Source organism: Procambarus clarkii, chromosome 9 (assembly GCF_040958095.1).
Source record: "Procambarus clarkii isolate CNS0578487 chromosome 9, FALCON_Pclarkii_2.0, whole genome shotgun sequence".
Taxonomy (NCBI): domain Eukaryota; kingdom Metazoa; phylum Arthropoda; class Malacostraca; order Decapoda; family Cambaridae; genus Procambarus; species Procambarus clarkii.
The window spans coordinates 11,687,101-11,703,113 of NC_091158.1; the positions used below are offsets into that span (position 1 = coordinate 11,687,101).

A 16,013-nucleotide genomic window follows, 5' to 3' on the forward strand; every position below is an offset into this window, starting at 1 on the left:
TTCCAGGGACCTGCCCGAAACACTACGCGTACTAGTGACTGTACAAGAATGTAACAACTCTTGTATATTTCTCAAAAAAAAAAAAAAAATATGGAAAAGCTGATGGAGCAAAGGATCCCAGAGTATGTACCGAGGTGGGTTTGGGCGTGTTGAATGAATGGATAATAGTAGCAAGTAAAAAAATAAATGCAGTAGTAGATAATAGATAAGCAAGTGTGTGTTGGTGTGAATTTGAGGTCTTGAGATGTTGGGATATCTTGAGGTCATCTTGAGATGATTTCGGGGCTTATCATCCCCGCGGCCTGGTCCTCGACCAGGCCTCCTTTTTGTTACACACCCCCAGGAAGCAGCCCGTAGCAGCTGTCTAACTCCCAGGTACCTATTTACTGCTAGGTAACAGGGGCATCAGGGTGAAAGAAACATTTTTCCCATTTGTGTCCATCTCCACCGGGGATAGAACCCGGAGCCTGAGGACTACGAATCGGAAGCGCTGTCCACCCAGCTGTCAGGCGCCCTGACAGGATAGGAGAATAGGACCAAGATGATAGTGGGGCAAACTTAGTGAGGAAGCAGGAAATGAGTGTGATCAGCAAATGGGTTATGGAAATAGTGGCTGGGTGGAAGCAGTTTGTAAGGATGGAGTGCATGTACAGTATTTGATTATGGTGGACAATTCATGAGATAGCACTGTATACAGGTCTTAAAAAGCAGTTGGATACTGCTTAGAGTGAGAGATGAGTGCATGTCTTTTTTTATATTTACATAGTTTGAATGATGCAATGAATGGAATATTGTAGTGGTTTTATTTTTTTTATACCTATAACCTGCTAGAACAATACAATAGTTTTGCATTTTTTCTTCTGGGCTAATGCTACCCCCTCCTCATAAGTCTAAAACAAGATAATTAAAAGTTTTGTTACTAACCAATTACTTTGGCTTATGAAATTTATATAATATTCATTTTTCAGAAATGGGTGTACTCCCAGAAATAGCTAAGGCTGTAGAAGAGATGGATTGGACGTAAGTTTGCTGATTCTCTTGTACATTATGTAACGCTGTACTCAATAAAGTGTTTCAAATACTGTACTGGAGTAAATATAGTTGGTAAATAATAATTGAAATGGACTAGTAGTTTTATTTGCTCTTCATTGGGTATGGTATGATATGATTATGCACTGTATATTCCCTGTAAATACTATAGAGAGATTTAAAGTAAATTGTATTGCATGGAAAACTAGTATGGTTGCAATATTAACTTTTTTTTAATGTTTTCATTTGTGAATACTTGCCCTAAACATACTTGTATTATACATACTTGTCTAAGAAATGAGCCCATGTACTGTGCAGCTGTTTAATATGATAACTTCATGGTGCACAACAAAAATTATACCCAATTTTTTTTTTAATGTTAAAATTGCCTCCCTGATCATGTAAATGGAAAAACAATTACAAAATCTAATTTGTCACAATGTCATCACAAGATGTTGAGCACATGTGCAGGAGTGACTCGAAGCTGATCTCTTGGGTGATTCAAGACCCGCGAGTTGCCACAGATACTTTTCTTGTGATTTTTATTGAATAATACTATTATTTATGTTTTCGTGTACACAGTAGAACATGTGTAATGTTTTAATAATGATAATAAGTGTCACTAATGTGTCCACAAAAAAGTGGTCAATATTACATGTTAAATTTTCACTAATATTTACTGTCTCACATACTCTTGAAATAATGTGAGACAATGTACAATGTACTTACACCATAATACTCTCTCAGTACTTCATGAGTAAATTCATTGAAGCACTCAATACAGTAGTACACATGGTAACTTTTGCATTCTGTGCACCAGGTACATGCTGACTTTCACTAATCGTCTTTTTGCATGCTTGTAAACATGGTACTTGGGTATAAATTTTGCAAGTCTTCCTGTACCCGCTATGTAACCAAACTTGTGTAGTGTACAGTAGTCTATGCAGCTCAATCTGTCGGTAGCAATGTGTACATCTTCTGGCACAAAACTTGGAGAAGTTTAATACTGGAGTTCCCACTTGTGCAACTTTCAATGATCAGTGGGCTCTGACTCTGTCATTTTCTTCATCAATCTGCTGCAAAATAATGTTGATTTTGTAGTTGTGATGTGCATTATGCCTCGCATGCAAGTCTTGCATTTTTCAATATTAAAAAGTATTTGACAGTCTTCCAACCACTTTTGGATTTCATTTAATCTTTTTCTTTTCTCCATTTAATTCAATTATAATTTTTACTTCCCACTTCACCATAGATCTTGGTCATGTGCAAATTTGATAATGTGGTTTGTAATACTGTATTCTCATTTGTCATAGATGTATTTGACAAAAAGGGTTGGCCCCAATATGGAACCCTGCAGTACAGTGTACTCAAGATTTCTCCAGTTGAAATCATTTCTATTAAGGATGACCCTTAACTGTGTTTTAACCAATGTTTTATTCGTCCTAGTATAGTATTCTACTATTTATTGCATGTGCTTGTAATTTCCTCGCCAGTCTGTCATGTGGTACTTTATTCTGCTCATTACTTCGCTAATTTCTGAGCAGGAGGTTTCTGGTAGATCAACCGCATCTTCACTGAACTGAATGATTTTTGGTCTGATTCGCTTTTCGTCATAATTCAAGCCGGATTATAAGTTTTTGGATTTTAAATGTTTGCAAATTTTTAAGGGTAAATTATAGACTCTTCAGGTATATCTAGAACTAACACAAACATTTAATTACATTCATTAATTAATTAGTAATTTTAGAAATCATTAAGTATAAAAGATTGTAATCATCTAGGTGGACACAGGAAATGTTAGCCCAAAGCTTGCAAAATAGTAAACTCATTATCTATTGTAACATTCATTCTTAGGTTGCCAACGGATGTCCAGAATGAGGCAGTCCCACTTATTTTGGGAGGTGGGGATGTGCTCATGGCAGCTGAAACAGGCAGTGGCAAGACTGGTGCTTTCTGTCTTCCCATCCTACAAATTGTCTGGGAATCACTTAAGGATATTCAGCTTGGCAAGACTTCAAAAGTTACTAAAGAAATATGCAAGTGTCCATTGCTCTTTTGTGCCTGTTTATTGCAGTACTGTACTTGATATCTGAAAATTATTATTATAAATGCTTTTAGTATACATAAATATAAATATGCATATACTAGTACTGTACATAAATTTTAATATAAATAGTATTAATATAAATAGTATTATTATAAATGTTGTTACTCTAATATTATACTGTTATTATTCTTTTCTTTTTTCTTTTTGCAAAATAGCTCCTCTCTGGTTGATGAGCTTCTTTGACCGTGACGCAGGAATGGCTGTGACACCTGATGGCTTGCGGTGCCAGTCACGGGATCCTAAAACATGGCAGGGTGCCCGTTGCACCAAGGGTGTCACTGGCAAGGGAAAATATTACTATGAAGCCGTTGTGTCGGATGAAGGGTTGTGTCGTGTCGGGTGGGCAACTCCTCAGGTAGGCAGTATTGCTGGCACCTTTGTTCCTCCAATTTCTTTTAGCTGCTGCTGAACATTTTATAGTTCAGTAGAAATGGTAATACTGTACTATACTGTATTCCCAGTGTGAATACCTAGTTATGACTTTTACTGGATTATATTATATATTTTTAAATGGTTTCTGTTCCATATCCAACCCATCCTGTTTAGATAGTAGTTTTTGTGACTGTGCACCATAGTACAAATTTTTGCTGTAAGGCATTGACATAATAAGCAATTAGATAGTAGAACTTTGTACTATTCACTTTATAGATAAAAAATTTAGCTAAAAAACAAACTTAAATATTCCTAGGCCTAGTATAGCGAGCATATATACTATATTATGCCTTGAATAGCGGATTTGTCCTAGGAAGGTTAGGTTAGGATAGTTTGTCTTTGCAGCACAAGTAGAAAATGGTGTTCGGTTTGTGAAAATTCAATAGTATTTATCATAAATACTATTAGAAAATAGAAAACATATCAATTTCTACTTTCTAATTGTGTTGTACATCGGTATATAAGAATGAAGGTAACTGCAGAAAGCCTATTGGCCCATATGTACATGTATAATCATCCTCATCCTTCCTATAAGTACTATTAAAACAGGTGAATGGGCTGAATATCTTATTAATGCCATTACCTATCAACTTGATATTACACAAGTTACTATGGTGTAAAGAGTTTAAATTTAAATGGGGCAGTGTAGTTCTCTAGCGACTTCTTAAATCAAATCTTGTGCATATTTTCCCAAAAACATAACCTAAGGGCCAGTTTTCTGCATTAATCTTTCAAAATGGTATTCATAGAATTGCTTCAGAACTGGTACTATGGTAGGTATGATTTTGTAGTGAAGTTTTCACAAGTAGTCATATCATAATCAACCTTATTTACTTATATACAACTCCTTTTGTTCTAGAGATTGCATTTTTTCATGTGTATTTTCATCTTCATGTAACAATAATAATAACAATAATAATACAGTAAGCCCTTGCTTTATATAAGCAAATTTCATGAAAACAAGTTTAAGATTGTAAACTGTTATAATAGCTGCAAGCCTCTCCATACAAAACTTCCAGGCAGCATTTGCCCCAAACTCTCCATATTAACCAACAAATTCAATCCTTGAAATCAACACAACTGCCAGGAAAGTCGGCACCATATTTGAATGCATCGACTAGCACATCCATTGATGATGATGTACAAATATTTGATGAAGTCAGACGAATCGAGGCATAGTCGAGGGAAATGCAGCTGCACTCTGCATATCAGAAAATGACTTGTAATTACGAAGCAATAAGATGCTTATCTTAACATACTAAGAAGGTTAGGTAAGGTAGGTGTTTTCTATGAAGCTTTTCAAGGTAAACTAAAATATTCACAATAAATTAGTGTGTCACATATGCACGTATTTAATAAGTCAATATTGACTTAAGGAAGTGCGAGAACGGGTTGGAAAATGACTTGATTTTGGTCTATTGAATATCATTTATTAAACATGGTTACACGCCAAAGAGAACACTGGTAAAGTTAAACCCAACTGTTTGACACCTCCATCCTGGAAACAGCCATTGTTTCCAAAATGGTAATGAAAGTGAGTAAATATTTTATTTTTATTTTTTTGAAGGGGGAGTGGAAGGAACAGGCATTGAAGTCCATTTGGAAAAGATAATTATGCAAGAATTTAATGCAGAAAGTTGGTAAAACAAATTAAAACGTTAATTTGTGCTGAGTAAACCATTACTTGCGTATTTGTAATAAAGTACCTACCTCATGTTAGGCGAATTTAATGCTTTCAAAACTTCAAGAAGCAAAGGCTTGCTGTAGTTTGTACTGTATTTTCACCTGCATTGGGAGATGTTATATTTTATCAATTGCCTTTATGCAATAATATTTTTTATATTCACAACCAAAACAACTTATATTTTCAGGCAGCATTAGATCTTGGAACATGTAAATCGGGATTTGGATTTGGAGGCACTGGAAAAAAGTCTAATTGCAAGCAGTTTGACGATTATGGTGAATCTTTTGGCCTCAGGGATGTCATTGGTTGCTATCTCAACCTGGATGCCATGGAGATGCATTACAGCAAAAATGGCACTGATTTAGGTAAAGCTTTCACATTACGAAGTGAATTCAAGAATGCTGTCTTCCATCCAGCTGTAGTTTTGAAGGTTGGTAGTATAGTACATGCATTATTCATGTTAGTTGTGTATTTTAAGCAGTGGTGGATAATTGGATGATGATATTAATTAATTATAGATATGGTCTAAGGCAGACTGAAATTTGCCCAGTTTTTTCTTTTTGTTGGTTTGTTATGCATTTGTCACAGTATTTGGACTTGGTGTATTTCAAAAGTGTATAGTGGTCATGTATATATACAGTGACACCTCCAAAATTTGGATCATATTTATGATCTAGGTCATTAAGAAAATTAATACAAATAAGTAAATTTCTTATTGAATTTTCTATCGGTTTTTAACTGTTGGTTCTTTACTCAAATCTCTCTAATTTCAATAAAGTGCAAGAATAACTTCAGTGAATTTAATGATATTTGAAAGTTACAGATGATAGCAATTTATGTGATTTCCAGAATGCAGAGATGTCTTTCAATTTTGGTGCAACAGAGTTCAAGCACCCACCTAAAGCGGGATACGTAGCAGTGTCTCAGGCCAGCAAGGACTGTACTGTGAACTCAGGTGTGAAGGGAGGTGGAGACAAGCCACAAAAGCTTCAGAACAATGCTCCACACGCTGTCATTATTGAGGTAAGAATGGTAACACGTGACTGGTCTGTATTTACTTGTCCAGTATCTGGTTTATATTGATTGCTGGATGGATGTCTAACAATATAATCTATACAGTTCGGTACAGATTCATTTTTACATCACTGTTGCTTTTAAACTAACCTGTTCATTAAATCCTGGATACATACAATATGAAGATTCAAACTAAAAGTAGTATGTTGTGCTATGTGAATTGTTAAACAGTTTAGATAGAAGTGGCAAGTTCCAAAAGCAGACCATTTTTTTTTTTAATGCAAACAAAAGTTTTTATCATTTAACAGCCTTCAAGAGAACTCGCAGAACAGACCCTAAAACAGGTTCAAATGTTTCGTAAGCATCTAGATAATCCAGTGGTTCGTGACCTTCTTGTTGTTGGTGGTATACCCATGAAGGAGCAAATAGCAGCACTCAATGCAGGTGTGGATATTGTTTGCGGTACTCCAGGACGCTTGGAAGATCTTATTAATACAGGACAACTCTCTCTCCAGTCTTGCAAATTCTTTGTGTTGGATGAGGCTGATGGACTTCTTAAACAGGTAAGTTTGATTTTATCCAAGGAAAAGTACTTTTTATATTTTGGTAGTAAATATGTAGGAATACCTGATATAAATTCAAGTACTGTATCATCAGCTTGCCTTATGAATTAGAAAAAAAACTAAGAACTCTTGACTACCCGATTTCTTGTATTAAGTCAACTACTCGTGGAACATTTACACATTTCCTTAATGTGCGTCTTTGGCTATCAGTAAATGGGCACTTGAGAGTTGGGCAACTTTTATAGATTTCATCCTGGAAAGGTTGGTCATATTTTTTAAATGACTTTAAATATACAGCTGATTTATTTATAAGGTAACTTGATGCATTACTGTATTTTGTTGACTTTCATTTATTGCATTAAATTTCTTGCCATATTTTGTTTCATGTAATTACTTTATCTTGTATACAAGTGTACTGGTATTGCAGGGGCATGAGCTTCTCATCAATAACATCTACAACTCCATACCCAAAATCACATCTGAAGGCAAGAGACTCCAGATGGTGGTCTGTTCTGCCACCCTACATTCCTTTGAAGTGAAGCGCATGGCAGTAAGTTTCTGAACCCTTATTTGGTAACACTTGTTTGCTAAGGAAAATTGTGCCTTCTCAACGGTGCAATGTCTTAAGACTAAGGATTATGAATTATCTTAGATTATGGTATACTATATAATAATCAAGTGAAAATTAACAAAGTGAATAGCATGACTAGTGTGTTCCAAGCATATATGGAGTGGAAAGAATGTTGTCTAATGTATCAATTAGTTTCCATAAAGAATATTTTGTACAAGGGTGACATTTTATTAATGGTTAGGTGTACATATTTTATATATATAATATGACATTGTGTCTTTAATACTTCAAAGTTACTTAATGCTCTCTTTTTCAATGTGGAAATACTGTAGATTGAATCATAAGTGCATGTTAGGAATTTGTGTATCAGACTTTATGAATGTAATTGCAGAAGTGGTGAAGGTGAGAGATTCAGTAGTTTAAAGCTTTACTATTCATGTTGGAAGGCTGCTGAAAATGTGTTACCTGAAAGAAATAGAAGAAAAGATAATATCATAGTAAATATAGTACAATATTTAGTATGTTGCTTTTACTATAGGCACGGTTTACATTCCACCAGTCAATTTCCTTCCCTCAGTTCTGTCTTTGCTCAATCTTATTTGCATGAAACTTTTTTCCAATTACACGCATCAAATATTTAAACGACAGATTCTAGTACTGTACTTCCTACATCACACACTCGTCATCCTTTCTACTACAGTTTGCTTCAGTTTACTCATTTTCAAGTCTTCTACTATCCACAGTAAAGCTTTCAGCTGCACAATATCTCAGCCCTCGCACACTGCTACAACTCCATATGTTTCACCCAAGTATGGATGATGATGTTGATGTTCAAGATTCGCTACTTGGAACAAAAAGTCCCAAGCAGCACGGGCTATGGTGAGCCTGTAGGATGATGATGACAAAACTCTGGCATGTTACATTTCATCCACCTGCTTTAAAGCTGTCATTAAGAGCTATAGAAACTTAATTTTGAGAACCTTTCACAGAGGAGCAGCATCATTACCAATTTCCATGCAGATTTCACTTGAGGACTTTAAGGCATCAGTGCAGCTACTTCCTTCCCTCTCTTCCCTCATTTCACAACCTGTCCTCTTAAAAATGTCGCTTTTGGCCGTTTGCCCGTATGGCCGAAAGTGGACGTACAGTTATATGAAAATGAAAAAAAAAAATGAAAATTTGGGATTTTTTTTTTTTTTTCAACAACAGTAAGTTAAGGGTCCTCTGGTAGGTTAGGTGGGCAGGAAATTCTCATAAAGTTTCAAAACGTTATGAAAAACGTTAATTGAAAGTCTCCTCTTCTAACCTTACCGAGTAAGCCGGACGACTCAAACAGAAAACAGGACAGTACGTCACTTTTGTGAGTTAATTTCATTTCAAATTACGTCCACTTTTGGCCATAGCGCGTATACGAGCGAAAAGTGACGTTATTTTTAAGAGGACGGGTTGCATATCATCCCATCATCTTCCTGTGAAGAGGAAGTTTGTGTTGTTGTTTTTCTGCAGTAATTGGCATCTCACAAGGAGCTCTGTATACCTACTTAAGCACTACTGTGGATCATTGCTGCTATTGATTTACTGGTGTGTGTGGTCATTCATGTTCTGTGATTGTGTTTTGTGAAAAGTATGGTTAATTTATTGTGTAATATGTGTAACAAGTTTTATCTCTTCATATACGCCTCCATGTTTTCTTGGTGTTGATGCCTTCCAACCTCGTGAAAGTGGAACATAGTGGTAGTGGAGCAAGCTTGTCTGATATTAGACACTGAACTTAAGAATCCTGTGTGTGGATGGTGCAAGTGCATTGCACCTAACGATGCACTTGCAATGCACTATTTAAGTCAATTTAAATTATTTATTCCAGAAATATGTAGAAAAATGTTGAAATTCTGCTTGATTGTATTAAGGAGATGGAAAATGTATTTAAAGCAGATTACTTAAAAAATGAACAGAAGTACAGTACTTGCTATATTTTGTATTTAAATGTTATTATTAACTGATAAAATAGAATTGTCTGTAAATGGTACAGTATGAATATAATGTACTGTATTGCTAATCATTGTTATGTCAGTTCTTATAGCAGATTATTTGAAAGAATTGGTAGCTACTAGTCTGTTAAATAAGGGTGTACATGTTGAAGCCAAAACTTTTATCGTATAATATTTTTTTAATTTTGGTTTTTAATTTAGTGTCTATAAATAAGAGATGTACAAAAAATTTGTAAAAAGAAGAAAAAAATAATAATTTTACCAAGAATATTTTCTTGATATTAGAGCCTCTGAATTCCAAATAGAGTACAGATATTTCAATACCTTAAAATAATTTTGCTCCGACCAGTGAATTTTACTATAGAAAAACTTTACATAGGAACGTTTGATGCACTTCCCGACCTGGGTAGATCTTAAAGGGGAAGATGCTGTGCCCGAGACTGTCCACCACGTTGTTGTAACCATTGATCCCAGAATGGATAGTAGCTGGAGCAATCTTCGTCGCCATCTGCAGACTGATGGCGTGCATGTTAAGGATGGCGTACGACCTGGGAACAATACACCTGGTAAGCAAATAAAAGTGCAAGGCTAAGCTTTACAGTTAATATTTGAGAATGTGTCTTAGTTTTTTAAAGTACTGTAAGTGTAAGTGCTTCTAATGTTTTAATTTGTTATGCTTTTCAGTTTGGTTTCCAGAATTTTTCTTTAGCTTGTTCAGATATGTATTTAGATACCATTTGCCAATTTTAATGGTTTGTAATATGCTGCTTCACATTATGAGCTATGAATATTTTTTGAGGTTCACTTAAGCTGGCTTGTACTTAAGCATTAGTACCGATCGGCACGACCAGTTGGCCTGGCCCCTGCCTTCAACTAACTTCCCTACTCAGTTCTGTTGCTGTTGTTCTATTGGTGATTGCTACTTTAGTGCTCCGGTCCACCACTCAATTGCAGCGCTAATCTCATACCCTTCTAGCATTGAGATTACAGTATTATGTAGTACTCACTCTCCCAATAATGCAATACTTGATAATATTTTCCAGTAGTTAATAATAGCTTGAATTTAACATTATGATCATGAATATATAGGATTATGAATACTGTATAGCATTATTGAGTATCGAATCATGTCCAAACAAATTCCGTGACTGGTGTGATCCACTTGCACGGAGCAATTTCGGTGAGATAGCTTCAGGAGGGCCACTGGACATCTACCGGAAAGAGGCATTTCTTTACATTCATTGCTGTTTTGTTTTTTCTCCTTTCAGAGACATTGAGGCAGTGAAGCTGCTGAAAGGAGAGTACTGCATTAAGGCTATTGACACACACAAAATGGATCAAGCACTAATATTCTGCCGCACTCAGTTGGATTGTGACAATTTAGAGCGCTATTTTAATCAAATTGGTAGGTGTCTTGAATTTGTAAATCTTTAAATAGATTAAACCCCTACACTGTGTGCCTGTTACTTATACTAGTAACAACTCCATGGTGTGAAAAAAAAAGTTCTTTAACGTTAAAATAATCACTGAAAAATAATAATTAACATTTAGTTTACTTTGGCTGTGGTCGAAAAAAGAAATATCTCGGGCACAATTTGGAGACATTGGTGGATGAGATTACCAGGCATAAAGGTTCCCTGGGTGACATGAGTTGCCAAAAATACATTTACATTATTTTAGTGTTACTGATTTTATTCACTGGTATTTTGCAGCTATATTATGCAACAGTGTTTAACCTAAGAAATTTATATAATATAACATGCAGAATATAAATACACATTTGTATCACTAATATACACACACAGTATTATATTCTATGAACAATAAAATGTGCTGGTTTTTGCTATTATCGCATTGCATACACATTCTATGTACAGTATATCTACATACACTAATATGATCCACTAATTAGTTCTGGTAGGTTATCTTAGAGATGATTTCGGGGCTTTTTAGTGTCCACGCGGCCCGGTCCTCGACCAGGCCTCCACCCCCAGGAAGCAGCCCGTGATAGCTGACTAACACCCAGGTACCTATTTTACTGCTAGGTAACAGGGGCATAGGGTGAAAGAAACACTGCCCATTGTTTCTCGCCGGCGCCCGGGATTGAACCCGGGACCACGGGATCACAAGTCCAGCGTGCTGTCCGCTCGGCCGATCGGCTCCCTTTCTGGGCGTCGTAATCTAGTAACCAGTGATCCAAATTCAGCTTAGCCCTGCATATTTTACATGAAGTTGTAACAGCACGCATTGAACATAATACATTTTATTCATATTTTGAATGCTTTTACCATAGTTTTTCAAGGGCAATGATGCATTGGGCTGTTAGTATTATTTTATTATTTATATACTGCAAACTACTGCTGAATTATTGCTCAGAATGAATGTACGCAGAATGTACTATTGTACATCTAGTATTGGGACCCCTGTGCAAGAGAGATGGAACTTTCACAGATGACATCAATGACATGAGTGAAATTAACCTCTGGACTTTTGAAGTAGCCATAGACAGTTCGTGCACTTTGTGCCAGGCCATGATTTCTGGAATTCCATATTCATCAAGAATGGTAACACATTATGACCTCTTGTGGTATTCAAAAGAACACCATAAGAGGTCATAATGATAAACACTTCCAAAGGATACCTAATCAACCAGGTTGTGATTTGCATGTCAGGCTGCAAGCAGCTGCATCTAACAGTCTGGTTGATCGGACCACCAACCAAGAGTCCTGTTCGGAGACCAAGCCCGCAAGGACTTTAATCCTGGGAACCAACACACGGTAGCCGTAAGGCAAGATACATGGGTATCTTGCACATACCCATGTATAATAAATACAAATACACATGTATTTGTTACTAATATGCACACTATTATATTCTTTGAACACTAATATGTATTATTTGTACAGTTATTACAATGTATATACACATTATGTGTGTATACCTACATTTTAATGCAATATTATGAACCACTAAGCAGTTCCAGTGGATGATATTCTTTTAATGTAGATACCACCACAGCATAGTCCCACATGCTCATTTGCTGCTGGCACATGACGAAGCAAAGTGCCACCTGATGCACTACAGCACTAGCCAAAACAGTGCTCTTATGAGAAACCTGGTCAATAAATCCTGAATATGAATAATTTTTCACATGTTCTTTTTCTAAAGGAGCATGAGGTCCCATTACTGATGCATAGGTGCACTAACCTGTGGCTGTGTCTCTTACTGTAAATGTCATAGCCAGCATTGGATTCACTGATATCTGAACCTTGTACAAAGTCTTTAACACTGTCAGGATCATCTATATAACACGATCATTGTTAAATTAAGTTATTTCGATGTTATTAAGTGATGCTGTAGGCACAAGCTTCATGGTGGTGTTGTGAACTACCACTGTATGCACCATTCATGGTCTCTTTCACTACTGAGCCCCTCACAGCCAGGAGTGCCCATGATTTTTCCCCAAGATGGCATCTGGTTACTTGTGGTGTGAGGAAGCAGATGCAAGCCCCTCTACCTGCTGGAGTTTAAAATCTTAGGCTATACATAAAATTGGTCCTTGTTGATGTATACTGCTGATGAAATGACCTTGGTTGATTAGTGAGGTTAAATATTCCTCATAATACATAGTCTCATGAAATATAGTATAATTAAAATTGAGCCTATGGAGCCCATAGAGTGGTATGAGATTAGTGCTTCATTTAATTAAAATACTGTAGTTGATTTATAGGAACATTTGTCATCCTTTATCATTGTGCTAAACTAAACCCTGACTGCCCCAAAACTTTTAACAGGAGGAGGGGCCAATAACAGAGGCAATCCATATTCGTGTGTGTGTCTCCATGGTGACCGCAAGCCTAATGAACGCAAAGCGAATCTCCAAAAATTTAAGGATGGTGGAGTGAAGTTCCTTATATGCACTGATGTAGCTGCTCGAGGAATTGGTAAGTTCTTTTCGTTGCATGCATTGGTTTTCTCTTGGGGAAATTCTCTATATTTTAAAAGATGCCTGAGGATATGAGGATATTGTTAAAACATCCAAATGTTTGCTGCAGATGTTGGAGGACTGCCATTTATAGTCAATGTGACACTGCCAGATGAGAAGAGCAACTATGTTCATCGTATTGGGCGTGTGGGTAGAGCAGAGAGAATGGGTCTAGCTATCTCCCTTGTTGCTGCTGTGCCAGAGAAGGTTAGAGTTTTAAACCAATACTTGCATTCTTTATTAACTGGTAATAGCCCCTGACTTGACATTATTTTACATTGGCTTTCGCTGTCCTTATTTTCACTATTGTAAAGATGAATTCCTTAAACCTAAGTAACCTGTGTAAAGTCTCACATGTAGACTTTTGTTGTAGCTTGGTTAATATTTAAAGAGGAAAGAATGATAATGTAATTTATGGTATGTTGCAGCTTTTTGCAACATTGAATACTTTTCCATTGGATACTCTCTTATGTGCACACTCCAAAAAACTCCTTCATATGTGGCAGTTGTATGAAAGGAACAGGAAAATCTGAAGTCTCCTTACAATAGTGTCAGTCTAGAAATGACCTAAGTTTAATTGCAGGATGAGAGCTATGCTCATGGTGTCCAGTCATCCTAGTACTTTGAAGCTCTGAAACTACTGATGGTTTTGGCATCCACCACCACCTAACATGTTCCAACCATCTACCACAGTTTGCAAAAGAGAACTTCTAATATTTTTTCCATCACCTTTGTTTTCTTAGCTTAAGTCTGTGAGCTCGTGTTCTTGAAGTTGTATGGCAGGTTTCAAGAATTCCTCTGTCAATTTTATTGATTCCTGTTACAATTTTGTAGGTAGTGACCATATCACCTCTTTTCTGTCTTCTAGCTTTGGTATATTTAACCTATACCCTGATGTAAATCAATGGGCCACAGAAAATATGGTATTTAATGAAGATAAGTTCCAACTTTTTCGCTATGGAAAATAAAACATATCAAAACGGAAACCATGTACAAAATGCAGTCAAATCATACCATAGAACATAAAAGGAATATAAAGAATTGGGGAGTAATCATGTCAGAAGATCTTACTTATAAAGAACACAATAAAGTAGCAGTCACAATTGCAAGAAAAATGACAGAACCTTTCAAACAAGAGATGCTGTACCAATGATGATACTTTTCTAGGTGCTAGTGCTTTCTAGAGTGGAATACTGTTGCACAATAACAGCCCCGTTTAAAGCTGGAAAATTGCTGACCTGGAGAGCATGCAGAGATCCTTCACTGCCAGAATTCTCTCGATAAACCATCTAAATTACAGAGACTGACTAAAAATGCCTAAATCTATATTCTCTAGGGCACAGGCAGAAAAGATACATACTAATTTATACATGGAAAATATTAGAGCTGATTCCAGATCTGCACACAGAAATATCACACGAGACCAGAAGGCATGGTTGGATGTGCAGAATACCCCCATTGAAAAGCAGATGTGCAATAAGTATTCTGAGAGAGAACTCTATCAACATCAGAGGCCCCGAGACTGTTCAACACTCTTCCACTACACATAAGGGGTTTAATGGGCCTACCCCTCGCAGTGTTCAAGAAAGAACTAGATAAACACCCCCAAAGGATCCCTGATCAACCAGGCTTTGATTCGTATGTCAGGCTGCGAGCAGCCGTATCCAACAGCTGGGACACGGACTGGTTGACCAGTCCAGCAACCAGGAGGCCTGGTTGGGGACCGGGCCACGGGGAACCTTGAACCCCAGTAGCCAATTAATTGGTAGCCTCTCCTAGTAGTTCTTGGTTCTCAGTTCTGGAAGCCATTTAGCTGCATGTCTTTACATTTTTTCCAGTTAATTGCTGTACTTTTCAAGATGAGCTCAATGCTACTGCATAATTCAATTTGGTCTCCCGAAGGTCGTGAACAAGTTCTTTAATATTTGTCATGCATGTATTTATAAGTGAATCTGAAATTGGAAATTGCAGAACATGCTCCTCACACAATGTTCTTTGTGATCCTGTTGTCTTATAACCATTCCCTAATCAGACTTCGGAAGAACATCCTTGAAATAACACGTTCCTTGACATTCCTGATAAGTCTTTCACGAGGTTCAGTATTAAAGGCCAAGGGATAAATTTAAAAATAGAGTATCAATTTTGTATATTCTTCTCTTGTTTCAGGTGTGGTACCATGGAGAGTGGTGTTCAACTCGTGGGCGTAACTGTTTTAACATGTGGTTGACAACGGAAGGTGGTTGTTGCGTTTGGTACAACGAACCACAGGTTAGTCCTCAAGAGATTTTTTTGTCGTATTTATCTTTCACATTTGATATATATAGAACATCATTGCCAACTTAAAGATTTGAAAGGCTCTAGTCTAAAACTGATACAGTATTAAAAAAAATATTAGAGTCTAAAAGTGATAAATTCTGATTAGGAAGTAAAGTACTTGTATGTCTCTGGCGCTTCCCCTTAGTGATGCAAGTGCACCAGGTGATTAACAGCGTTTGTAATTTGAATGTGTTTTTTCCTCCTATTTTGAATCTCTTCTTTTTTCCTCACTTTAACTCCCAGTGTATGTGTCCCCCCTATTCCTAAAATATGTATTAACAGTAAATAACTTCTTCATGGCACAAATTCTTCAATCTACATACT

General features: G+C 36.5%; 1 protein-coding gene across 1 annotated transcript in view; it reads left to right on the forward strand.

Moving 5' to 3' along the window:
- LOC138349735 (ATP-dependent RNA helicase Ddx1-like) overlaps positions 1 to 16,013 on the forward strand; it is a 28,010-nt gene continuing 11,997 nt past the window's right edge. Inside the window, exons 1-13 of the mRNA XM_069321143.1 lie at positions 1 to 134; positions 969 to 1,020; positions 2,884 to 3,065; positions 3,292 to 3,491; positions 5,440 to 5,682; positions 6,102 to 6,275; positions 6,575 to 6,829; positions 7,257 to 7,379; positions 9,768 to 9,968; positions 10,667 to 10,793; positions 13,183 to 13,332; positions 13,444 to 13,580; positions 15,540 to 15,641. Of these exons, the coding sequence (XP_069177244.1) occupies positions 125 to 134; positions 969 to 1,020; positions 2,884 to 3,065; positions 3,292 to 3,491; positions 5,440 to 5,682; positions 6,102 to 6,275; positions 6,575 to 6,829; positions 7,257 to 7,379; positions 9,768 to 9,968; positions 10,667 to 10,793; positions 13,183 to 13,332; positions 13,444 to 13,580; positions 15,540 to 15,641 (1,956 nt within the window). The 5' untranslated portion in view covers positions 1 to 124. The remainder of the gene's footprint in view (positions 135 to 968; positions 1,021 to 2,883; positions 3,066 to 3,291; positions 3,492 to 5,439; positions 5,683 to 6,101; positions 6,276 to 6,574; positions 6,830 to 7,256; positions 7,380 to 9,767; positions 9,969 to 10,666; positions 10,794 to 13,182; positions 13,333 to 13,443; positions 13,581 to 15,539; positions 15,642 to 16,013) is intronic.